General features: G+C 35.4%; 2 protein-coding genes across 11 annotated transcripts in view; both read right to left on the bottom strand.

The window, feature by feature from the left end:
- myo18b (myosin XVIIIB) overlaps positions 1-27,810 on the bottom strand; it is a 673,005-nt gene that overhangs the window by 228,304 nt on the left and 416,891 nt on the right. The window lies entirely within an intron of this gene.
- The window catches only part of slc4a5b (solute carrier family 4 member 5b), a 132,470-nt gene that overhangs the window by 34,032 nt on the left and 70,628 nt on the right, over positions 1-27,810 (bottom strand). For 5 of the 10 annotated variants that reach the window (XM_073915217.1, XM_073915221.1, XM_073915223.1 and 2 more), the window contains 7 exons: positions 23,177-23,303; positions 22,523-22,683; positions 20,733-20,882; positions 19,644-19,745; positions 17,214-17,269; positions 9,979-10,136; positions 468-555 (listed from right to left, as the gene is read on the bottom strand). In XM_073915217.1, coding sequence (XP_073771318.1) covers positions 468-555; positions 9,979-10,136; positions 17,214-17,269; positions 19,644-19,745; positions 20,733-20,882; positions 22,523-22,683; positions 23,177-23,303 — 842 coding nt within the window. The remainder of the gene's footprint in view (positions 1-467; positions 556-9,978; positions 10,137-17,213; positions 17,270-19,643; positions 19,746-20,732; positions 20,883-22,522; positions 22,684-23,176; positions 23,304-27,810) is intronic. The other 5 variants (XM_073915218.1, XM_073915220.1, XM_073915222.1 and 2 more) reach the window with 1 other exon arrangement.

The raw sequence follows: 27,810 nt of genomic DNA, 5'->3' as shown, positions 1-27,810 counted from the left end.
TGTGGAAAAAGTGAAGTGCTAACAATACTTTCTGAATGCATATATATATATATATATGCACAATTTTTCTAACCAATGGAATGTCACATTTGAATATATGTTAGCTATACCTTTATATGTTATAAAATATGTTTATTGTATTTACATAATATTTATATAATATATTATAACATATATGAACATACATATTTGTCATTCTAGTGGTTGAAAAAAACTATACAAGCAGACATTTCTGCATTATTTCAAAATACATGTTGCACATATGACATTTTTTTTATATATATGTGAAATCTAAACATGGACTTATACTGTAACATGTCATGTTAACTAGATATTTTGATATATCAGATTTCTATATGTGCAAATTTAGCTAAGATATCCACATATGAAGAACGCACCCCTGCTCATAAATACAGCTATGAAGCCTAAACTGAGCGGTCTACAGAAGTGCTGCAATTTTCTCTTACGTCGTCCACCATGAGCGTGGCCATTGCCCGACCGATCTCATTGTAGGACTTGGTTTTGCCGCTGGGACCGAGGAGCACAAAGAGAAACCTGCAAAATACACCACAACACAAAAATGCATTAAAATGTATTTAAATTCAGAGGATCATTTCCAAACACATTATAAATGTTAGAACTGTATTGCTGAAACACAATAAATGAAATGTAAACAGCTTGTTATAATTTGGTTAACAAATCATTATCAAATAGGAATAGTCATTCATTCATTCATTCGTTTTCCTTCGGCATAGTCTCTATTTCAGAAGTCGCCACAGAGGAATGAACCACCAACTATTCCAGCATATGTTATACGCAGCGGATGCCCTTCCAGCCGCAACCCAGTGCTGGGAAACACCCATACACTCTCACATTCACACACACATTCATACCCAACGGCCAGTTTAGTTCATCAATTCCCCAATACCGCATGTGTTTGGACTGTGGAGGAAACCCGGAGGCAAGGCGTTCCCAGGCCAGCCGAGAGACATAGTCCCTCCAGCAAGTCCTGGGTATTCCCCGAAGCCTCCTCCCGGGGGGACATGCCTGGAACACCTCTCTTGTTAGGCATCCAAAACAGATGCCAGAGCCACCTCAGCTGACTTCTCTCAATGTGGAGGAGCAGCGGCTCTACTCTGACCTCCTCCCGGGTGTCAGAGCCCCTCACCCTGTCTGAACGGCTGCGCCCTACCACCCTTCGAAAGCCTTCAAGTCCACAAAACACATGTGGACTAGTTCGGCATACTCCCATGAGCCCTCGAGCACCCTGGTGAGGGTGTAGAGCTGGTCCAGTGTACCATAGGCCGGACGAAAACTGCGTTTTTCCTCCTGGATCCTAGGTTCAACCATCAGCCAGATCCTCCTCTCCAGTACCATGGCATAGACTTTCCCAGGAAGGCTGATTCTTCTTTTCTTATTGTGTATGCAAATTTATGCAAATATTGGCATTTCTATTAATCATGTTTTATGCAATATTCCAAAATGTGCATACAAATCGGTGGATAAAACATGGCTGATCTGTTTAGGATTCAAATTAGATTATAAAATCCAACTACACAACTACACTTTTATTATGTAGTTTGTAGGGATGTAACGGTATTGTAAATACCGTCATACTGCAATATTAATTTTTTTCGATATTACCGTAGTCGCATGACTCGGTAAAACTATAGGTCTTCTGAGAAAATTTGCTCAGGCGAATGAAGCGAACGGGAGGTAGCGAAAAACTACAATTCCCATCAGCCGAGGCGTGGCCATCATCTTTTGCGGTCTAATGCGGAAATGGAGTGTGCTGCTAGAAGCGGGGATGAAAAAGAGCTGGAAATGATCGAACCTAAAGCTGGTGTTGACGCGCGCGTACTGTAAAGCGGGGAGGGGGGGTTGAGAGCGCATACTCAAAAGCGGTGTTGTCGCGCGCCTACTGAAGGGCGGGACGGAGGGTGTGTCGCGTCACGGGGGCACTTTTGATCATTTTGGAAGGGCATTTTCTATCCAAGACTAAAAAGGGCATGTGCACTGCACAGGTTGAGCCCTATGTGTGCACGTGCCTGCAAGTCGGGGAATACGACTAATAACAGTCATGGGGACTGCAGAAACACAGCACACTGTTCAGATTGATGCAGACATTGACGTGTACCGCAAAGAGACCTCTATCTCACTCATGGTTTGTCCTCTCAAGTGGGGGAAAGACAATGCACAGCGTTACCCACTGCTGTCAACCTGGGCCAAGTCATATCTCTCCTGTCCCAGAATCCTCAGTCCCAAATGAGAGGGTTTTTTCTGTTGCAGGGGACATTGTAAATACCCAGAGATACCAGCTTTTACCAGATTATAGTTATATGATAATTTTCCTTTAAACCCATCTCTATCTAAGTGAGTGAGTGATTAAATGTTGAATGTGATGAGTTTTCAACACTACTAAATTGATCTTTATTTTTTTACATGGTTTAATATTTTTTTGTTATTAAAATTGAAGTTCCTGTTTTAAAGCTTACAGATAGATGACTAATTTGTATGTCATTGACACTTTTGGCACTTTTTTGGAGTATTTTCATAAGTTTTGTTTTCCCTGTAAATGATTTAATAAATACCGTACCGTGACATTCATACAGAGGTATTACCGTACCGTGAAATTCTGATACCGTTACATCCCTAGTAGGGATGTGCGGAGCAGCCGGTATTTGTATTTGTATTTGTTGAGGGGGGAAAAGTATTTGTATTTGTATTTGTTGAGGGGGGAAAAGTATTTGTATTTGTATTTGTATTTGTATTTGTATTTGTATTCGAGTAAAATTCAAAATGGCGCAAAAATATATATTTTTTCTATTGCACTTCTAATTTACGTTATAGTGAAAGTATTGTTTAATTATACCCATAATATAAATTATAGATATGCAATATTGGCTGTTGTTTTTGAACATGTGATAAGAAATGTCATTGAAAAGAAAATAACATAGAAGCCATTATCTCATCCATGGTTAAACCAACAACTAATAAAATACCATTGTGAATATTATGAACCCCACCACCACCGTTCTTGTTGAAGGACACTGAATAGACAGAATAAAAACAAATAATACTTCAAAAAACTGTTCTTCTTCTGAAAGAACTTCTTTCCAATAGACATAATTCCAAAAACTAATATTAACTAAATAAATCTAAATAAAACCCTGCCTGGGAGATCTGGCAGAACAAAAGTATTCTATGTAATACTAAAAGATACAGCCCTGCTATTGTCATCTGCCTGCCACAAAACAGACACAAAGTTTGTTTGTTTGTTTATTTAAATATCTGCAAATATTTTTCAATGGAAGTCAATGGAGGAATATGACTAGTCATAATATATTTGCAGATATTTCCAATCTGACTAGTCGAATTATAATTATGACAAGTCAAAATATAATTAGAGATATCTCTAAATATATTTATGGATAGTCTGAACAAGGTTTAAATGCTAAAACAGCTTGCCATACGCTTTCACCCAGTAGCACAGTGGAGATTTCTCTAGTTATATCCTTTCAGTCGTTTGTTATGCAGTGACATGCAGTCAAATATTTCGCCAAACAGTCCTTAGGGATGCGGGGACACGCAGTCAGATATTTTACCGGACAGATCCGCCACTTTTGGCGCGCATAAACAATCATAAAGCTCTCGTGCTGCAGGAATGAGGAGGTCTGCTGAAGGCGCGCAGCTGACGTGCAGTGAGAGGTTTGCGTCTTTAATAAACTACAGCAGTTTGTGTTCACTGAACAGTAAGAATGGTTAATAAATCCATATGAAACAACCCCTTAAAAGTCACGTCTCGCTTTCAGTTTCGGGCTTTGGCGCGTTTTGCACTGAGCGTGTGTGTGTGTGTGTGTGTCTCTCTCTCTCTCTCTCTCTCTCTCTCTCTCTCTCTCTCTCTCTCTCTCGGTGCATGCTGGGAGTGTACGGGTGCGTGCGAGGGTGAACACGGTGAGAGGGCGTCTGATTTTCCCCCCTTTTCTTTCTTTTTTTTTCTTATTAAAGTGATAAACGAAAGTAAAGTGGATTGAAGACGTAAGTAAAAAGTTATTGTTTGTAGTTTTGGTGTGGCGGAGAAGAGAAGAGATGGCCTCCTCACCTGCGGAGGGCGCGGCGTCTCTATCTCTCCGCCACGGTGTCAGGTGTATGGCTGAACCTGGAGTGACCGTGGAGGATGTACTGTTGGCAGCCGGAGAGCAAATAGGATATGAAAATATCTGCTCTGCATCCCGCATGAATAAGGCAATCGTTATTTTTGTGAAGGAAGAAAACTTGGTGAATCACTTGATAAGCACGGGTGTTGAGGTAAGTGGCGCTTATATCACTGTTTCACCGCTTGTCACGCCGACAACGCGTGTAACGATATCAAACGTGCCACCGTTCATAAAGAATGCTGAAATTGAACGAGCTCTTGTAAGTTATGGAAAGTTGGCTAGTCCAATTAGAATGATTTCTCTTGGATGCAAAAATGAGGCTTTAAAGCACGTGTTATCATTCAGACGGCAAGTTTTTATGTTCCTGAATGAACCAGAGCTGAACGTTTCATTTAGACTGTGGCATGAAGGGAAATCTTTTTTGCTGTACGCTAGCACTGGAAGTTTAAAGTGTTTTGAATGCGGAGATTTAGGACACAAAAAAGCCAAATGCCCTCATAAAGTGCAGGCTGATGAAAATATAGAACAGCATTCTGTTGACAGAGACCGTGATATTAACACAAATGTAGTGGAGGAACAACCCCGAGTTGTGAATGAAACGCATGATGGTGATGTTGCTGATAGTAACAGTGGTAGTGTTAGAACTGATGACGGGCCTGTGGTTTCCATAAACCAGAACAATACAGTCGAAGAAATAGCGAGACACGATGATGATGATGATGATGACGAGATTGTGGCAGAAAGTAGTGGAGCAGGTGTAGAGACAATGACTGAAGAAAAAGAAATTGAGCAACAACTTGAAAATTCACAAGGTCTTGAAATGAATAATGACAATGAGACTATGGATGATGATGCTTGTTCAGATATTTCAGATTTTGGTCCCCAGGTTATGGGAGAATTGTATACATTACAGGAAATAAATGATTTTCTAGATGAAACTTTTGGAAAAGTGATTGAGGTTGAGGATTTTTTCCCAGATGTGGATAAATTTATTGCTTCGGTTGTGTTGCTTCAGAAAACAGTAAGCCTTGATGAGTTGAGTAAGCAGAAGAGATTTCGGTTGAGAAAGCATTTAACAAAACTGCGCAAAGGAAAACCTCGTAAATTAAAGAAGTAAAAAATGTATAGGCTGCACAGGGTGTCTATCTTTTTTTGGTTTCTGGCTCTGTTTCTGTCCTGTCTTTTTTTTCATTTATTTATGGAGCAATTGAGGGTAGGCTCCTTAAATATTAATGGGGGTAGAGATAGGAAAAAGTTGGCAGTGATTTCAGAATTTCTAGAATTAAAAAAGATTAATGTTGCCTTTTTACAGGAAACACATTCTGATTGTGATAACGAAATAGAATGGGATATGTGGTGGGGTGGAAAACTTTTTTTGAGTCATGGATCAAATAATAGTGCAGGAGTTGCAATATTAATTTCCAAAAATTTAAATGCTAATATATTATTAGTAAAAGAAATTGAAAAAGGTAGGATCTTGTATACAAAAATAGAAATTGAAGGCTTTTTGTTTGGTTTTATTAATGTTTATGCCCCAAATAATGGGTCGGAAAGGGTGAGTTTTTTTATGAAATTAAATGAGTTTTTAAAAGGAGTAGAAGAAGGTGTTTGTATTGTTTTAGGTGGAGATTGGAACTGTACAACAGATTTTACTGTTGATAGAAATGGTGAAGAACCTCATAATCAATCTAGTTTAGTTTTATCCAGAATAATGAAGAAAAATGGGTTAGTAGACATATGGAGATTAAGAAATAAAGAGGAAAGACAGTATACATGGGTTAAAGTGACAGATAATATGGTACATGGTGCAAGATTGGATCGTTTTTATGTGGGACAAATATGGAACAACAGGGTTATAAAGGCTTTTATTTCCCCTACTGCTTTTTCGGATCATCATATGATTGGTTTAGAACTTAATATGACAAAAACGTCAAGATGTGCATATTATTGGCATTTTAATACAAAATTACTACAAGATGTTTTGTTTTGTGAGAGATTTATATTATTTTGGAATGAATGGAAAATGAAAAAGGATTCTTTTGAAAGCCTTAGTCAATGGTGGGAGGTGGGCAAAGCACAGATAAGAGTTTTTTGCCAGAACTATACTTTAAACTCTTCCTTACAAATTAAGACAACAATACAAAGACTGGAAAAAGACATTGTGCAGCTTGAAAAAGAACTTATGGATAATCCTGGAAATGTGCAGAAAGACTTTTTGAAAAAGAAAAAAGCAGAACTTGGATCTTTCTTGTATGAACGGGCAAAAGGAGCAATGATAAGAGCAAAATTTTGTTCCATTAAAGACATGGATGCTCCCAGTTCTTACTTTTTCAACTTAGAAAAAAAAAGTGCTCAACAGAAACAGATACATCATCTGCGCCGGGAAAATGGGACTATTACTTCTGATACATTGGAAATACGAAAGATGGCTGTTGATTTTTATAGAACATTATATAGTAAGGAACCATGTGACATTAAAAGTGCGGAAGAACTACTCGAGAACTTGCCAAGATTACCAGATGAACAAAAAAAGTTGTTGGACAGAGATATTACTTTCAAAGAACTGAGGCAATGCAGCAATTGTCTAATGGACGGTCTCCGGGAATAGATGGACTGCCGGTTGAATTTTATCGACAATTTTGGAATGAAATCGGAATGGATTTATATGAAGTATTTTTAAGCTGTTTTAAAGAAAAGTTGCTTCCTTTGAGTTGTCGACGTGCAGTTCTCTCATTGTTACCAAAAAAAGGGGATTTATGTTTATTGAAAAACTGGAGACCTGTGTCATTATTATGTTTGGACTACAAAATTTTGTCAAAATGTCTAGCAAATAGAATTATGCATTGTTTACAATTCCTGATTGAGAATGATCAAACATATTGTGTCCCAGATAGGTCAATTAATGACAACATTTTTATGTTACGAGATGTAGTTGATTTTAGTCATCTTACAAGTAAGGATCTTGGTGTTTTATCATTAGATCAAGAAAAAGCTTTCGATAGAGTGGACCATGGCTATCTTTTTAATGTTTTAAAAAACTTTGGGTTTGGTGAAGAATTTTTATCATATATAAAACTGTTGTATTCAAATGTATTTATAATGGTTAAGGCTGGTGGGGCTTTGAGTGCACAAGTACCTATTGGAAGAGGAATCAGACAAGGCTGCCCATTGTCTGGACAGCTATATAGTCTAATGATTGAACCTCTTTTACTCAAACTTAGGAAAGATTTAAATGGTGTTGTATATAAAAATGGAGGTGAAATTGTAAAACAGGTCTTATCTGCTTATGCAGACGATATCACAGTATTTATCACCGGGCAGGAAGACATTAGAAGTTTAAATAAGAATATTAGAACTTATGAAAAAGCATCTTCAGCCAAAGTAAATTGGGAGAAAAGTGAGGGGTATATTATGGGTCAGTGGAATGAGGTGGGATATCCAAAGTTACCAGGGGGTTTAAAATGGGGTAAGGATGGGATTAAAGTTTTAGGAGTTTTTATTGGTAGTGATAAATATCGAATGAAGAATTGGGAGGGTATGCTGGATAAGGTATCTGCCCGATTGTCTAAATGGGAACCGCTATTACCACAGTTGTCATACAGGGGGAGAGTTTTAGTTGCCAATAATCTGGTAGCCTCTACACTGTGGCACAGATGTATAGTTTTGGATCCACCGGAAGATATTATATGTGAAATACAAAGGAAGCTGGTCAATTTTTTTTGGAGTGGTGAACACTGGGTCCGGGCATCAGTCATTTTTTTACCAGTGTGCGAGGGAGGTCATGGACTAGTGGATGTTAAATCTCGCATTCAAGCTTTTAGGCTACAAGCAGTAAAAAGATTTCTTTATCACAAAGAGTTGTTATGGACACCCACAACATGTGCCATTTTACAAAGGGCAGGTGGACTTGGATTAGATAAACACCTGTTTTTAATGAGATTGGAAGATATGGATTTGTCTACAATTTCAAGTTTTTATCAGAAGATGTTTTGTGTGTGGCGTAATGTTTTAAAGGTGGAAAGAGACAAAGACAATTTCATACACTGGGCTCCTGAAGAACCTTTGTTTTTTAATAGCATGATTCAAACTAGACTTTTATCCTCAGTAAGTGTACAAGTTTGTATGCTAAAGAAGGGGATTGTGAAGCTGGGACACCTAATGAATAATAAGACATGGAAATCTGTGGAAACCATTATGGAAGTGACTGGTTTAAAATCAAAAAGACTTGCGGGACAATTTTTAACAGAAATTACTGCGGCATTACAAAACTTTTATGGAAAAATCATAACAAGTGAAAAGTTATCAGACTGGAGTGACACTAAAGATTTTCCAAGGATTGGCATTTCTTTGCAAATTTGTGATGAGAATCAAGAAGAAACCACGGACTCAATATTAAATTTGGAGACTCCTCAACTCCATAATCTAGATAATACTTCAAAAAAAGCACTATACTATGCAACAGTGAAAGTAGTACACCAAAAGTCACTAAGGAGACAAAAAGTTTCAAAATGGAGAGGATTGTTGGATCCAGATTTCCTTGTAAGAGACAGGTGGAGGACCTTGTATAAACTCCCTGTAGAAAAACGAACTGCTGATCTACAGTGGAGGATTATTCATGGAGCCATAGCTACAAACAGACATGTGGCACACCTAAATCCAGCAGTGGGTGGGCAGTGTTGGTTTTGTGACGAGGGAGAAGATTTAGAGCACTTGTTTTTAAAATGTAAAAGACTAGGTAATTTGTTTGAATTACTTAGAATATGGTTTCAGAGGTTTGAAGAAGATTTCTCAGATAAACTATTTATAGGTGGATTGAAATATAGGTTTATAAAAAGAAGGAAAGTATGTTTATTGAATTATTTATTAGGTACAGCAAAATTAGCAATATGGAAAACTAGGAAAAATAAAGGTATGGGTTTGATGGCAACTGATCCTGAAGTTATGTTTCTGTATTTGGTGACAGCGAGAATAAAAATTGAATTTGCGTATTACAACTTAACAAATAATGTAGCTGGGTTCCATGAATGCTGGTGTATTAATGAGGCTCTATGTGTTGTACATGATGATCTCTTGGTGTTAAATTTTTAAATTTTGTATGTTTTTGAATATATCTGATATGTTTTTTTAATTGGCAATGTAAGCAATTGATAAATTAAAGTATTATTCAACCTCTCTCTCTCTCTGTCTCTCTCTCTCTCTCTCACTCACGCGGGCATGCACTGTGGTCTCATGAGGAAACGCTATGAGGAAACGCTGCTTTTTGATATAGTGTTTTTCTTGCTCCCGAATACAAATAATTTTTCAAGTATTTGTTCGAATGAAGTATTCGTAAAAACACGCTATTCGTGCCTTTCCGAATACCGTATTCGGGTTCGGCTCCACCCTTAATCCCTAGTAGTTTGTAATCAATAATTTTTTTCATATGGTTTTACAGGGTGAGTTAGTGGCGCAGTAGGTAGTGCTGTTGCTTCACAGCAAAAAGGTTGCTGGTTCGATCCTCAGCTCAGTTGTCATTTTTTGTGTGAGGTTTGCATGTTCTCCCTGCGTTCGCGTGGGTTTTCTTCCGGGTGCTCCGGTTTCCCCCACAGTCCAAACACATGCAGTACAGGTGAATTGGGTAGGCTAAATTGTCCGTAATGTATGAGTGTGTGTGTGAATGAGTGTGTGTGGATGTTTCCCAGATATGGGTTGCGGCTGGAAGGGCATCCGCTGCGTAAAAACTTGCTAGATAAGTTGGCGGTTCATTCCGCTGTGGTGACCCTGGTTTAATAAAGGGACTAAGCCGACAAGAAAATGAATGAATATGGTTTTACATGTTCACCTGGTTGGCACTGGCACTTCAGTAAGGCCTCCTAGTGTAGCGGCTTGAGCCAGACGAACAAACGCCACGAAAGGCTTGTCTAGGAAATCCACCTCTCCGATGAGCACATTGGACGCCTCTGCATCTCTGGGGATCTTCTTCATGAACTTATTCTTCAGCTGGAGGGAGAAATAACACTACAGTCACACATTTGAATTTTATTTTGAGTGAGTGGGCTTGACAAACCACCTGTAGAAACACGACATGAAAATACCACATTTAATTACATTTCAGGAGTTCACACTTAGCTGATTGATTGATTATAAACCCTGTTCATCATGCTGTCCCGGGAGAGAGCCCTGAGCTCATAAGATCCTCGAGCCCAGGGCTACCTCCTGTTTGTAAGGCGAGAGGGGAGTTTGAGCTCAGGTAGATCTGGAGAACTCCCCTGCTGTAGTAGCTAATGAGCAGATAGTGATCGCTCTTGAGAGATAACTACTGACTAGGAGCATGTCTATGGTGCTGATGTGGATTAGTCAATTAACTTAGGCTGCATGTTTTTGGACGGTGGGAGGAAACCCACATGAGCACGGGGAGAACGTGTTACCTCCACACAGAAAGGTCGGCTGGCTTGGCAATGACTAGAACCAGTGACGTTCTTGCTGTGAGGCAACAGTGCTAACCACTGGGCCACCGTGCCCGCGGCACCCTGGGGGGCCGCCAGGTGGCGCTAGGAGGGCCGCAAAGAAATTTTAGATGAGGGGTAATCAATGGGCCCACATGGATGAATTTTGTGTCCCGCATCTTTCTGAAGGTTAATGTATTTCTTTATAATTTGAGCTCAAAAGTACTGCAAAAATTAAGCTTTATGCTTATGTAATTTAAATGCAGTTTACACTTTCGTGACACAGGAAAAGAAGTGCCGCGCCGTGCCTCTGTGCACGGGGACTTTTATTGAACAAGCGCTTCTGGCCGGGTGCTTATCTCTTTTACGCTAAGCAACTAAATGAATGCTTAGGTCTATTTAACTGACAATATTTCAGTTAAAATACATGATCAATAAGAACATTATCGGTGGCTGAAAGCACTTCCCTGTATATGGCTTGCGTTGATAAGTAAGCGATCAGCTGGGTGCTGCGGAGTGCGCCTCTCTGCGCAGGCTTCACTCATAGGGAACAAATAGCATTTTAAAGACACGGCACAACATTGCACCTCGTCCACAGTGCGATAGGCTTTACACTTTGCATTGTACAAATATCAGACGGTCCTCTTTGCAGCATGGCAAACAAACATATTAAAATTGTAAAGCAAAAAGTGCTGCAATAACAATGAATGGAGCTGTCATCACATCAGCGAGTGCTCAGAGTTTCACTCCTGTTACACTAATGACAGCTGGATGAGCTCTGCAGTGGACCTCTTACATTGGTTCATAATGATTAAAAAAACTAAATTGTATACACCCTGAGTAAAACCCCTATAACCTATAAGAATTATAATGTATCTGTTTGTGTTATATTATAGAGCTAATTAATTATTAAATATTAAAACATATTAGTGCTCTGTATTTAATGGAGCTCAACATATCTGATCAAACTTTAATACTCTGAATGTAAATGCATTTTTTCAAGATGTTAATCCACTTTTCCCCATATTTATTTGTGTAACTAATTTAAATGTAATGTTCAGTATTATTAATAGAACACACTGGTATGCACATTTTAAAGTCAGCAAAGCTTCTAAAATTATGCAAAGTAAAACTTGTGGCTCTTTGAACTTGAATACCCAATTCTAGATCGCATTTAGGAAATTATTTTTTATCAGTGTAAGTCAGGATTGTCGACCTAATCGAGTCGAGTAAATTATGATGTGCACAAAAAAAGGAATAAAAACAAACAAAACACACTGAACCACTACAGCCTCTATTGTAGTATTGCTAGTTACAACAGTAGAGTTAACTGTTAACCATTAACAGGCTGATGAATGACAAAACTCTTTAAAACTTCAAAGCTTTAAATCTTTAGATACATTTAGACTCTCAGCTGTAAGGGTAAATACAGAAGAGTCTAGCTGTGCATAGGCAGAAAAAAAGCATAAATATGGCATAAAAAACTGTGTAAAGTGACGACTCGTACACAAAATATGTCTTGATGGAATCCAGTGAGAGCAGACCACAATGAACACTGCGCTTGAAGATTTGATCAATAGATTGAAGCACTGAAACCATGTCAACTCAACTAACATCTTACAAAAATTAATCCAGAAAATGAATAATATACATTTATTGAATAATATATAATAATATAAATGTATTAAATAATACAATAAAAAAAAAATTTAAGTACAGTTGTTAATTTGAGTTTTTTTTTGTTTGTTTTTTGGCGTCATTTTTATTTTTGGGGGGTCCCCAAAAGAATTCGCCCTACACAAAGGGGCCCTCAGCTGAAAAAGTTTGAAAACCCCTGCTCTGACTGATCAAGAATCTACCACGTAAACAGTGATTTTTGATTATCTTGAAGGACCACAGACACAAACTGCGGAGGAAACATTTATAGGCTGGTGACGCAGTGAAGTTGATGGATCTATGTGCTATAACATGTCACTGGGAATCATGAATGTAACATTCAAAAAGCAGCTTCATATTATTGTCTCATTCAGATTAAGGCAAATCATTCGATTACTGACGTCCATGTAAAAGCAGTCACAAGCCTCAAAAAAAAAAGGTGTTTGCTGATTTTGATGACAGCCTTTCCACTGGTTAGCTAATGTAATGTTAACAGCATAATGCAAATCTTGTATTTATGCTAACAAACAAATGATCAAAAGAAATATATTAATGCAATTCAAATAAAAAAAAAATGAAATGAAATGAAAATCTGAATAGATGTTTACTTTAAACCTAATATAAATATATATTTATATTGTTCAATTATAATGATATATATATATATTTTTTTGTCGATTAATTTTGTGGCTAAAAAACCGTTTTAGCACCTGTACTGTTTTAAAAGTATCGATTTAGCACTGTTATCGGAAAAAAAAAAAACGATACCCAACCCTAGTTTTAAGACGAGGGATACCCCCCTGGCGCCATATGTGCTAGTTGTACAATGGATTTATGTGGTTTTGCAAAGTCACTACCCAAAACCACCCCTGTGCAGCATGAAAGAGCCAAGAAAATGTACAACTACTCTGAATGTGTTTGTTTGACAGACAATAAAGTCATATACACACACGATGGCGTGAGGGGGAGTCAATAATGGGGTCATCTTTATCCTTTTGTGAACTGTTCCTTTTATAAGACGCACAGCTCATGAAGTTTCCAGCCGCTCTCATGACACCAACATCAACTCTGTGATCAATCTCTGACGTGTGATGGAAACGTCTCATTTTTTCCAATGGCGGATCGATAAAGTTACGTAAACACACAGCTATGAGGCTTCAGAGAACACGTGGATATGGAGTGGCCTGTGCTTATGCTCAGAATCGCCTTTTAATCTTTTAATGCCGCTTTCAGAGTCAACTCACTTTCTGCCACCGATAAACAAGCTGCTTTCTCCTGTCCTGAAGCTGTTCGGCTTTTCTGTCAGATCAATTATTAATAATGAAACAGCCTCGATGATGTATTCAGACACGCAGGTCTCTTTCAGAAGCAGATTTTTGTGTTTAACGCTAAGGCCTTTTCTTTAAGATAACGTTGATTTTGTAATGATGCCAGAGTTGAAGTTCATCCAGCTTCATTTTCAACTCAACAAATGTCTTTTATAAAATGGTAGCTAAAATATTTTCCTGCTAATATCTGCCACTTGGTTTGACGATGCTCATGCAATAAAATTAATGCTTTTCAATTCTGAATTTTTTAAATGGGTTGTTTATCCAATTTAGGTTTAAGGCATCATTCATTCAACAATTTATTCATTCATTCACTTAATCAATCATTTATTGAATCTTTCACTCAATTATTCATTCCTTCATGCAATAATTTATTAATTCATTCATTCAGTCAATCAATCATTTACTAAATTATTCATTCCTTCACACAATAATTTATTCATTCATTCAATCTATCAATCATTTACTAAATTATTCATTCCTTCACACAAAAATTTATTCAATCATTCAATCTATCAATCATTTACAAAATTATTCATTCCTTCATTCAATAATTTATTGATTCATTTAATCAATCATTTACTCATTCACTCAATCAATCATTTATTGAATCATTTACTCAATTATTCGTTCCTTTACGCAATAATTTATTTATTCATTTAACTATTTACTTATACATTCATTCATTCAATCATTTACTTAATTATTAATTTCTTTATTCAATAATTTATTAAATAATTTACTCAATCAATCAATCAATCAATCGTTTACTCAATCATTTTTCATTTATTTATTCATTTAATGATGTACTCATTTATTCATTCATTCATTCATTCATTCAATCATTTACTCAATTGATCATTCATTCAATGATTTATTCACTCATTCATTCAATCATTCATCCAATAATGTACTCATTAATCCACTTAATTATTCATTCAATCTTTACTTATTCATTCATTCATTCATTCATTCATTCATTCATTCATTCATTCTTTACTCAAACATTCAATCAATCATTCATTCAACCATTTACTCAATCAATAATTAATCATTTACTCATTCGTTCAATCATTTAATCATTCATTCATTATTTTAATCACTTACCCAATCATTCATTCATTAATTCAATCATTTACTCAATCATTCATTCAGTCATTTACTCATTCACTCAATAATTTACTCATTCAATAATTTACTCAATCATTCATTCATTCATTTAATCATTTACTCATTCATTCAAACATCAACTCAATCATTATTCATTCAATCATTTACTCATTCATTCATTAATTCATTCATTTATTCAATCATTAATTATTTAATCATTTACTCATTCATTCATTAATTCATTCATTTATTCAATCATTAATTATTTAATCATTTACTCATTCATTCATTCATTCAAACATTTAATCAATCATTATTCATTCAATCATTTACTTATCTATTCATTCACTCAATCAGTCAATTACTTACTTCTTCATTCATTCATTCTTTTACTCATTCAATCGTTTACTTACTCATTTACTCGACCCTTTTTCCTTCGATTAATTACTCATTCAATCATCTATTAATTAATTTATGTATTAAGTCATGATTTTTGTTTATTTAATCATTAATTAATTCATTTTAAATAAGTACATTAGTAATTAGTTCATATTTTTATCCAAACTATGAGTCTTTTATGTCGTCATCAAATTTTTAGACATTGTAGTAGAGAAAAGTTATTGTGTTTTTTTAATTATTAAAAGTTATTGTGTTTTTTTATTATCATGATTTTGACCCCTATCAGCTGTAATTTAGCCTCCTGTAGGGTATAACTGAAGTGAGCTCCTGAAAATGAGCCCTGGGTGTCATTTAAGCAGAAAAACTCATTAAAGTGGACTCAGAATTGGGTCACTTTGAAGTCTAGTGAGTTGCAGCGCCTGCACTAAAGCCTCTCAATCGCCTCTAAATACCTCGGCAAACATAACAGCTTTATTGTGCATTTCATGTTTTGGTTCATGTTGGTTCATTGATCCACAAAAACTCCGCCACAGTAAACATGCGAATGACCTAGAGAATTTACACCCTGAATAATAGGACTAATTTGGCTCATGGTGTGAGGAAATACATTTATAAATGCATTTATGTATTTCAGTGTGTTCATATGGGTAAAAAACTATTCAATTAAATGTATATAATTAAAAAATGAATTAAAATAAATAAATAAAAAATATATATAAATAAATCAATATATAAATATAGATATATAATATATATAAATATATGCACACACACATACACACACACACACACACACACATACAATAAAAATAAATATAAACAAATATATATATATAAAACAAATTATTTGTATAAATAAAAAATACATAATTTATAAAATGCAATTAAAAATTTAATTAATAACAATTACATTGATGTGTTTCAATGTGCTCATTTTAAAAAAGTATAAAAATAAATACATTTTTAAAAATTTACAAAATTAAAATAAATTAAAATACATAAATTGAAAAAATAAAAATAAAATCATGAATATAAAAGAAATTAAATATATAAATAAATAAAAACCTAAAAATAATATACTTTTATATAATGTAATTAAAATTAAATAATAAAAATACATTCAATTAAAATTTTAAATATGAATAAATGTAAAAATAAAATACAAATGAAAAAATGTAAATAAAATATAATCAAAAATAAAAAAATATAAGTTGATTAAATGTATAAATAAAAAATATAATTGTATAAAATGTAATTAAAATTAAATAAATAAAAATACATTAAAATATTTTTATATAAAAATACTACATAAAAAACAATAAAATAAATATAATCAAACTAAAAATCTAAATAATAATTTAAATTAAATGTATAAATAAAGATTTATAAATACGTTTTGTTTATTGAAATTGAATAAATAAAAAAACATTAAATTCATTTTTTATATTAATAAATTAAGATAAAATACAACATAAAAATAAAATAAATATAATCAAAAATATATATAATTAAATTAAATGTATAAATAAATAAAAATAAATAAATAAATAAATAAACAAAAATATATAATTTTATAAAATGTAATTAAATTTAAATAATAAATAATAAATAAATGTATGTACTTCAGTGTTCATGTGTTCAGTGTTCATCAAAAATGTATTTAATATACATGTAAATACATTTACAAAATTTAAATAAATAAAAAATATAAACAAATGGAAAAATACAAAATTATTAAAATCAAAATTACAGCAATATATAATTTTAAAAAATATATTTAAAAATAAATAAGAATTCATTAAATAAAACTTTAAATATAAAAAATAAAAAAATAAAATACAAATTAAAAAAATAAATATTAACAAATATATGAAAAAATAAAAATATAAATTAATTAATTAAATAAAAAAAAACATATAGGTTTATAAAATGTAATAAAATACATAAATAAATAAATAAATAAATAAATGTATTTCAGTGTTTATGTGAAAGAAAAGATACTGTAAAAAATAATACATTTAATTAAAAATATATGTAAGTAAATTTACAAAATTGAAATAAATTTAAAATATAAAAAAATGATAAATATAAAATGTAATTAAAATGACATAATAAACAATACTGATATAAAACTCTACCTGGTCACTGCTGGGTGTGACGGAAATATCATTCATACTGCGGCACTGAGAAGGATCTGGAAAACAGATCAAACACTGATTATTTACTGAATTAAACTGTTCATAGAGCTGGAATAAAGTCAAACCTGATGCTAAATTTGAACCAAACTTAAACTAATACAAGTAATAAAATTACTAAATGAAAGGAAATAACAATACAGTGCTCAGCAAGATTAAGTACAGCCCATTTGGACCAGGGGGGCCAAGTCGGAGCACTCACTCTGATGCCCTGGCCTCTGTACTGGTTGGGAAAATTACAAATTGAACCAAAACAATCGATTACAAATGGCTTAAGATTGGCTTAAATTGGCAAAGTTCAGGACACTGCAACCTGCAGAACCTGGGAAGTTTTTATTTAAAAAAACAAACAAACATTACAGCCCATTTTGAAGATGAATATTTTCCTCCATTTCTCAGTGTATTTTGGTGCATTTAAACAAAACAGATTTATTAAACAGATATATTTATTAAAATAATATTTTAGTCACCAAACATATTTAGAAATAGAAAGATAAAACAATTAAATTCAAGCTAAATGTTGCAAAATAAATAACATTTCAACAAAATTGCAAATATTTCTGTTTCTCTTGATTTTTGCTATTTTTGAAAGTTTATAATTAAATATTTAAAAATTATTTAGAAGCATTATTTAAAGTTATTTTGTTAGATTAGGTCTACAGTTGGCTTCAGTACTGACTAAACTAAAGTATATGCACACATATATAATATTGTAAAGCTTCCTATTTGATTGGTGAGGGGTGAACTCGTATATGCTGAGCACTGTAAATCTAAACAGAAACATAATAAAAACCTGATGTGCAACTCAACATTGATTATCATGCTGATAACATGGTCAACATTTTGCTAGCCTGACATGTTTAATGTTACACGTGTTGCTCAAACCCTTCTAGCATGGTTAGTATGTTGTCACGGTTCAGTACGTACTTAGGTTTTGGGGTCACGTTGACTACGGCTATACGGTACAACAGGAATAATTGTTATAATAATGTTTCAGTGTGGAGTTTGCATGTTCTCCCCGTGTTGGCTTAGATTTCCTCCGGGTGCTCCGGTTTCCAGTCCAAACACATGCGCTATAGGGGAACTGATCAACTAAGCTGGAAGCTGGAAGCGCTATCTTCTTCAAAGACAAGGGGAAAAAAGTGTTGTTTTTCTGGCCTAATGTACCCAGATTCCAGAAGCAAATCAAGCAAGCAAGAGCGGAAAACCGAAGTCAAGAGCTTTCTGATAATCTCTAATCCTCAGAACAATGGCAGAAATGCTGCTCAGCTGCTTGTGCAACTACACTGCATCAATTAACCACCGGGAAACTTCATGATTCAGACTCACTGGAGTATCTGTGACATCTGCCCGAAGAATGGGCGGGGAGAAACAGCTCATTTGCATTTAAAGGCACAGGTGTAAAACAGCTACAATTCCCTCAGGAAACATATGTAGAGTGGGCGGGGAGAACCAGCTCATTTGCATTTAAAGGCACAGGTGCAAAACAGCTACAATTCCCTCAGGAAACCTACTTAAAGGGGGCGGGGAGAACCAGCTCATTTGCATTTAAAGGCACAGGTGTAAAACAGCTACAATTCCCTCAGGAAACATATGTAGAGTGGGCGGGGAGAACCAGCTCATTTGCATTTAAAGGCACATGTGCAAAACAGCTACAATTCCCTCAGGAAACCTACTTAAAGTGGGCGGGGAGAACCAGCTCATTTGCATTTAAAGGCACAGGTAAAAAACAGCTAAAATTCCCCCAGAAAACCTACCTACAGTGGGCGGGGAGAACCAGCTCATTTGCATTTAAAGGCACATGTGCAAAACAGCTACAATTCCCTCAGGAAACCTACTTAAAGGGGGCGGGGAGAACCAGCTCATTTGCATTTAAAGGCACATGTGCAAAACAGCTACAATTCCCTCAGGAAACCTACTTAAAGTGGGCGGGGAGAACCAGCTCATTTGCATTTAAAGGCACAGGTGCAAAACAGCTACAATTCCCTCAGGAAACCTACTTAAAGTGGGCGGGGAGAACCAGCTCATTTGCATTTAAAGGCACAGGCGCAAAACAGCTGCAATTCCCTTAGGAAACCTACTTAAAGTGGGCGGGGAGAACCAGCTCATTTGCATTTAAAGGCACAGGCGCAAAACAGCTACAATTCTGGAGACACAAAAGACTTTTTTACATCTTGTAAAAAGGGTAAACTCAGCTCACATCATTGGTATTTTTACATTCCTCTTGTAGTGTTGTTGTTATCTGTATGCACCTGAGGTCTGAGACTAATGTCATTTCGATCCTCTGTTTGTCTCTACATGTGGCAGAATTGACAATAGAGCAGACTTGGACTGAGATGTGGGTGAAGCGTGGAAACTGAAGCGCAGACTCACGCAGTTTCCCGAGGCCGGCGCTCTGGCGCGCCCGCAGGTCTTCTGTGGAGCGGTGAAAACCCGACCCAGAGCGGGCACTCGGGCTGGGACTCGGACTGCGGTCTGATGCAGACCCACAGCACAGCAGAGAAACACATCAGAGAGACAGAAAACAGGACAGAGCATAGGGCTGGGCGATGTGCACCATAATTATTACATAATTGTAAATATTAACAAACTAACCCGTTACTGTAATTAGATGACCCCACTGAAAAAGGTACCGTTTCATTTTCAGGTCATTCAGATACAGTTACTTATAATGCACTCATTTAAATACATAAAATCAACATTTCTAGATCAATTAGTCAAGAGAAGCAGAGTAGCTTGAGACACAATGAATGAGGCAGAAATTCATGTCAATATTTGCTCTGTATGAAATATTGTGTCATTCCTTTGAAATATTTTGTGTGTTGATAGATATAATGTTTATTTTATTAAAGTGTTACATTTTTATTAAAGCTATAATGTCCTGTTTAAGTCATTATTGAGTTTAATTTCTATCGTCTATGCAGAGTTGAGATTTATATGTAGCGCTGTTATGCATTGATTTACTGAGTTTCCTTTCAAACATAATATTTAAAAATGTAATTTAAATACAATTTTAATAATGTAATTAGTAATGAAATCCTTTTTTTTGAGGTAACTTGTCCAACACTGGCACCATTTTATTTTAAAATAAACTGAAAAATTGTTTAAAGTCCGCATGAAGTCTCGAATTTACACTTCTTTTGTTTAGCATTAAAGTACACATCAAATCAAAACTAACCATGTTGACTTTGTTAGCTCACATTGCTAGTTTCACAATGAATAATTCATCTGTGCATGCCATTAAGAAAACAACAACATTTTAAACATTTAATCTATCATCTGAAATCGTTGTATTAGTCAATTTTACTTATTAAATTATATTGAGATTTAAAGTTATCTAATCGCCCAGCCCCTAAGAAAACTCCAGACGAAGAAGTGCATGAGAAATGATTAGAAAAGGCAAGATAAAGAGAAAGATAAAGGAATTGTGGGAATGTTGAGGATTCTCCTGCAGACACTCACTGGATGGACTGGGCTTCCCGATGTCCGCCAGCGAGCGATGGATCGGCTTCTTGGTTTGGTGACGGTGTTTCCGCAAAAGCACGAAACTGACCTTCTCCCGGATCTCTGGAGCGATGAGACCCTCCTGAACCTGCTTCTCAATCATGTCATCTGATAAGCAGAGGTAAACACCAGATATATTACAATAGTCCAGAGGAATCGGAGTTATTCTCCTAATATTTTGACTTTATTTTCATGATATATAGATTTTATTCTCGTAATATTTCAACTTTATTTTCGTAATATTTTCAAATTTATTCTTGCAATATTTTAATTTTATTGTCATAATATTTAGACTTTCTTCTTGTCATAGTTTCATTTTATTCTCGTAATATTTCAACTTTATTTTCATAATATTTTCTTATTTATTCTCATAATATTTTAATTTTATTATCATAATATTTCTACTTTACTCTCGTAATAGTTTGATTTTATTCTGATAATATTTCAACTTTATTTTTGTAATATTTAAACTATCCTTGTAATATTTCGACTTTATTCGCTGAATATTCCGACTTTATTCTTGTAATATTTAAATTTTATTCTCATATTTGTTTTTTATTCTCATAATATTAAAATTTTATTCTCGTAATATTTTATCTTTATTCTCGTAATATTGCATCATTATTCTCATAATATTATTTCTTTATTCTCGTAATATTTTTATTTTATTTTTGTCATATTTCAACTTTATTCTCGTAATATTGTGTTTTTATTCTCTTAATATTTAAATTTTGTTCTCGTAATATTTCAACTTTAATCTTGTAAAATTTTTTTAAAAATTTTGTAATATTTCAACTATTCTCGTAATATTGTGTCTTTGTTCCTGTAATATTTCAACTTTGTTCTCGTAATATTGTGTCTTTATTCTCATAATATTTAAATTTTATTGTTGTAATATTTCAACTTTATTATCATAATTTAAAATTTTATTCTCGTAATATTTTAACATTATTCTCGTAATATTTCTATTTTTTTCTCTTAATATTTAAACTTTATTCTCTTATTATTTGCACTTAATTGACAATATTTCATCTTGATTTTTATAACATTTTTTACAATAATTACAATATTTATTACATTTATTTAATATAATATTTTCACTTCATTTTGTTAATATTCTTGTAATATTTAAACTTAATATTTTGACTTGATGCTAATATTTCAACTATAGTCTAGTATTATTTCTAGATATTAAAAGTTTAATATAAAAATATAAAGTTTTTTCAGAATATTTTGACATTATTTGCATAATATTTTGATGTTATTTGCATAATATTTTGATGTTATTCTTGTAATATTTCTTCTTTATTCTCATAATATTTACGTCATTATTCTTGTAATAATTCAATTGTATTCTCATAATATTTCAATATTATAATCATAATACTTTGACTTCAATATTATAAAATTTCGACTTGATTCTAATAATATTTAAACTTTATTCTTAAAATATTTTACAATTACTGTCATATTTTAATTATTAATAGAATATTTAATATATCATACTTAATTTTTATTATTCTCATTATATCTTGACTTTATTCTTGAAATATTACGACTTTAATCTGGTAATCCTATATATATATATATATATATATATAATTAATTTATTTTTTACTTATTTATTTTTACGTGGCACTATTCCACTGTCATACATGCGTAACTTCTTTTAAAACAGCCGGTATTTCTGATTTATTGCTGATCTAATAATGTGGAGTGTGTGTTTAGTGGTGTGTATGTGTGCTGACCAACAATCTGTGGCAGTGAGTATCCGTCCAGGTCCAACAAGATGCAGCCGGTCTGCAGGCAGGTGCGCAGCTCAAACAGGCTGTGCAGAGACAGTGTGGAGACGTGCGGCTTACTCCAGCGCTCTCCACCCTCCTCCACCTTCTCCTCAAACTTCACCCACCTGAACACAACACACAAGATACATTACACACCAAAACACACACCATATATTACACATTTCACCTGGACAGCACACATAACACAACCCAGGATGGCAAAGTCGACTAAAGGAGGTCGAGCGTTTTCATATATGGCTCCTAAACTCGAGAATAGCCTTCCTGATAATGTCCGAGGCTCAGACACACTCTCTCAGTTCAACACTAGATTACAGACCTACAGTATCTTTATCACATAACTGTGTGTGTGTGTGTGTGTGTGTGTGTGTGTGTGTGTGTGTGTGTGTGTGTGTGTGTGTGTGTGTGTGTGCCTGTGAGTGTATGAGTGAGTGTGGGAGTATGTGTGTGTGATTGTGCATGTGGGTGTATGAGTGAGTGTGTGTGAAAGAGAAAGTGATTATATGTGTATGTGTGAGAGTGAGTGTGTGTGTATGTGTGAGAGTGAGTGTATGTGTATATGTGCGTTTGTGTGTCTATATATGTGTATATGTGTGTGACCTGGCGGACTCTTTCCACTCCATCTCTCCTCCCTCGTGCTGCAGTGTGTCCATCTCAGTGAAGAGCGTCGGTGTGGGTTCGTCATCTTCCCTGAGGATGTGGCGCAGTCGCTCTGCAGCAGGAGACACTGACACACAAATGCATACACGTTAGGTTTCTGTGAATAGCGGGGACATTTGCTGAACGTGTTCTTTTAAACAAATAAATAAAATATCTAAATAATTTTTACACAGTGCATCCGGAAAGTATTCACAGCGCTTCACTTTTTCCACAGTTGTTTATGTTACAGCCTTATTCCAAAATGGATTAAATTGATTGATTTCCTCAACATTCTACACACAATCCCCTTTAATGACAATGTGAATAAACAGTTTTTTAAAAAACTGTAAGATCACCTGTTCATCAGTGTTCACAGTCTTTGCTCAATACTTTGTTGATGCATTTTTGTCAGCGATTACAGCCTCGAGTATTTCTGAATATGATGCACAAGCTCTGCACAGCTGTCTTTGGAAATGTTTGCCCGTTCCTCTTTGCAGTTCCTCTCAAGCTCTATCAGGTTGGATGGGAGGTGACGGTGTGCAGCCATTCTCAGATCCCTCCAGAGATGTTCAACAGGATTTAGGTCTGGGATCTGGCTGGGCCACTCAAGGACATTCACCGAGTTGTTGTTGTGCCGCTGCATTGATATGTTGGCGGTGTGCTTTGGGTTGTTGTCCTGCTGGAAGATGAAGCGTGGCCCCAGTCTGAGGTGGAGAGCACTCTTGTGCAGGTCTTCATTCAGGATGTCTCTGTACATCGCTGCATTCATCTTTCCCTCTATCCTGACTAGTCTTCCAGTTCCTGCTGCTGAAACACATCCCCACAGCATGATGCCAACACCACCATGCTTCACTGTAGGGATGCTGTTAGCCTGCTGATGAGCGCTGCCTGCTGTTCTCTAAAAGTAACGCCTGGCGTTCACTCCAAACAGTTCAGTTTGAGTCTCATCAGAGCAGAGAGTTTAGTTTCTGATGCTCTGAGAGTCCTTCAGATGGAAACTCCAGGCGGGTAGTGTCTTCCGTCTGGACACTCTACCATACAAATGCCTGATTGGTGGATTGCTGCACAGATGGTTGTCCTTCTGTAAGGTTCTCCTCTCTCCACAGAAGAACGCTGGAGCTCAGACAGACTGACCATCAGGTTATTGATCACCTCCCTGACTAAGGCCTGATCACTCAGCTTAGATGGCCGGCCAGCTCTAGGAAGAGTTCTGGTGGTTAAACATCTTCCACTTACGGATGATGGAGGCCGCTGTGCTCATTGGAACTTTCAGAGCAGCAGAAATGTTTCTGTAAGCTTCCCCAGCCTTGTGCCTCCAGACAATCCTGTCTCTGAGGTCTACAGACAATTCCTTTGTCTTCATGCTTGGTTTGTGCTTTGACATGCACTGTCAACCCTGCGCCCTTATATAGACAGGTGTATGCCTGATCAGATCATGTCCATCAGCTGAATTGAGCACAGGTGAACTCCAATGAAGCTGCTGAAACATCTCCAGAATGATCAGTGGAGACAGATTGACTGAGCTCGATTTAGAGCTTCACGCCAAACGCTGAATACTGATGTACATCTGATTTTACAGGGCTTTTATTTGTAATAAATCTGCAGCAATTTCAAAAACTCTTTTTTCCACATTGTCATTATGGGGGATTGTGTGTAGAATGTTGAGGAAATCAATCAGTTTAATCTATTTAGGAATAAGACTGTAACATAAACAACTGTGGAAAAAGTGAAGCGATAGCAATACTTTCCGGATGCACCGTATCAGATCAAAATAAACTCATAAAAATATCAGAACTATATTATTTTAACACTGATACAAAAAAAACACTTATTTACAGATTGACAAATGCGAAAGCCACAAAACTAAAGCAGTTTCTTTAATATAAAATGTAAGAATAAACCAACAGTTTCTGCTAACCAGATCCACAAAGCAACCATAAAAATAAACACACTTTGACTGAAATAAAAATGGTTAATTGTTATAGTTAAGTAGTAGATAAATCACTAAACTAAAAGATTTGTAAGTTGTCACCAATATAAACTATAATACAACTATAAAACAATAATTATAAAATAACCAATACAATGACTAAAGCACAACATTTCTGGAAAAATGTAAAACAACAAGGTACCGATATTAAAAAAAGTGTAAATACTATATTTCCCTTACTGTAATTATTTCATACTAAAAGCACGAGACGAAAGCTCTCTCGAAACAATCACAGAGTTAAAGACAGAATTGTTGCCCCTGCACGAGGCTGTTTTTCTGCATGTAATCCTGCTAATCCTCCAGTTAAAATCACAAATATGTGTGGTTGTAGAATGTGGAGTACAAAACAGCAGATTATTTATAGCTCACGCACTTCAGCTTTCTCTGAGAGTCTCCATATTACTGCATGGATGAACATATGCTTCAATAATCCACAGAAATATCACTGCATAGAGCACACTGACAGAGAGAGATTCTGATTTCAGTGTCAAATCTACCGCAATCTAAATTTAAAAATACATACATTCATTTTCATTCGGCTGAGTTCCTTATTTATCAGAGGTTGCCACAGCGGAATGAACCACCAACTATTCCGGCATATGTTTTACGCAGCGGATGCCCTTCCAACCAAGTTGATGGTGTCAGACAGGCTCCACTAGGATTTTCAGGCACAACCATCTCTAGGGTTTACAGAGAATGCTCCGACAAAGAGGAAATATCCAGTGAGCGGCAGTTCTGTGGGTGCAAATGCCTTGTTGATGCCAGAGGTCAGAGGAGAATGGCCAGACTGGTTCCAGCTGATAGAAAGGCAACAGTAACTCAAATAAGCACTCGATACAACCGAGCTCTGCAGAAAAGCATCTCTGAACACACAACACGTCCAACCTTGAGGCGGATGGGCTACAGCAGCAGAAGAGCACACCGGGTGCCGCTCCTGTCAGCTAAGAACAGGAAACTGAGGCTACAATTCACACAGACTCACCAAAACTGGACAATAGAAGATTGGAGAAACGTTGCTGCTCCGATGAGTCTCCATTTCTGCTGACACATTCGGATGCTCGGCTCACAATTTGGCCTCAACAACATGAAAGCATGGATCATCCTGCCTTGTATCAGCGGTTCAGGCTGGTGGTGGTGGTGTAATGGTGTGGGGGAGATTCTCTTTGGGTCCATTAGTACCAATTGAGCATCAACGCCACAGCCTACCTGAGTATTGCTGCTGACCATGTCCATCCCTTTATGAGCACAGTGTCTCCATCTTCTGATGGCTACTTCCAGCAGGATAACGCAGCATGTCATAAAGCTCAATCATCTCAGACTGCTTTCTTGAACATGACGATGAGTTCACTGTACTAAAATGGCCTCCACAGTCACCAGAGCTCAATCCAATAGAGCAGCTTTGGGATGTGGTGGAACAGGAGATTGGCATCATGGATGTGCAGCCGACAAATCTGCAGCAACTGTGTGATGCTATCATGACAATATGGAGCAAAATCTCTGAGGAATATTTCCAGTAGCTTGTTGAATCTCTGCTATGAAGGATTAAAGCAGATCTGAAGGCAAAAAGGGAGTCCAACACAATACTATTAAGGTGTATCTAATAAATTTGCCAGTATACACACACACACACGCACACACACAAATTATAATTATTAATATATATTACTGTTTATTCTCAATTATTGTTTTAGTTTATTTATTTGGGTGCAGGACTTATTAAATATATATCAGTAAACACAAAAATGTTGCGCATAATACAAATGAATTGTATACAATGTGTTTATATTATATATTGTACACAATATATATTTGTATATAATGTTTTTTAAAAATAAATGATCAAATTCTCCTAATTTTAATAAATTCGTTATTTAAAATTTTTTTTAAACAAAAAACAGATTAAAAGTTAAATGTTTAAAGGTTATTAAAATTAGGTTATAGTTGAAAAACTCCTGCTTGTCCCTATAAAGGGTTCAGCGGTTTTATATTACGTTTGTTCAGCAAAAACACCTGCTAATAGACTAATAAACTGGACTAAACTCCAGCAGGTCGTGATCTAAGAGTGTCAAACTCCAAACTAAATGTGCTGTGACCACGATAACACTAGAATACATACACCTTTCCAAGAAGTCAATAAAACAAAGATGAACAGGGATCTACAAAGACAATTTAATGTTTAATTTAGTGTCATTTCTTATTAACTGTTTGTGAAAAATAGCAATTGATGACTGAAAAAATTATTGTAATAATTAGAAGGCAAGAAAAAGTGGGTAAAAGTGTTTAATTAAACCTAATAATGTCACAAAAAACAACTCCTGCTTGTCCTAAAAGGGTTCAAAGGTTTTAATTAAAAACTAAACTGCAATCATCAACTAACCCTCGTGACTTCAGTGTGTTTGATCAGCAAACAGCAGCTAATGAACTAATAAACTCGCCACGCTAACAGCAGGTTCATCAAGGTGAACTTTAGAGAGAGTTTTAAGACAGAGTCTGTTTCTCAAAGTACGCAAAGCTTGGACTTGTCAAGTTCACACTTGGAAGAACGAACTACCGAGGATGGAACGGCAGTGTACTTTATAACATCACTCACAAGCATTAAATTATA

The sequence above is a fragment of the Danio rerio genome, chromosome 10 (assembly GCF_049306965.1).
Source record: "Danio rerio strain Tuebingen ecotype United States chromosome 10, GRCz12tu, whole genome shotgun sequence".
Lineage (NCBI taxonomy): Eukaryota > Metazoa > Chordata > Actinopteri > Cypriniformes > Danionidae > Danio > Danio rerio.
The sequence above is the reverse complement of the archived record's forward strand: the minus strand, read 5'-3'. Positions and strand labels throughout refer to the sequence as shown.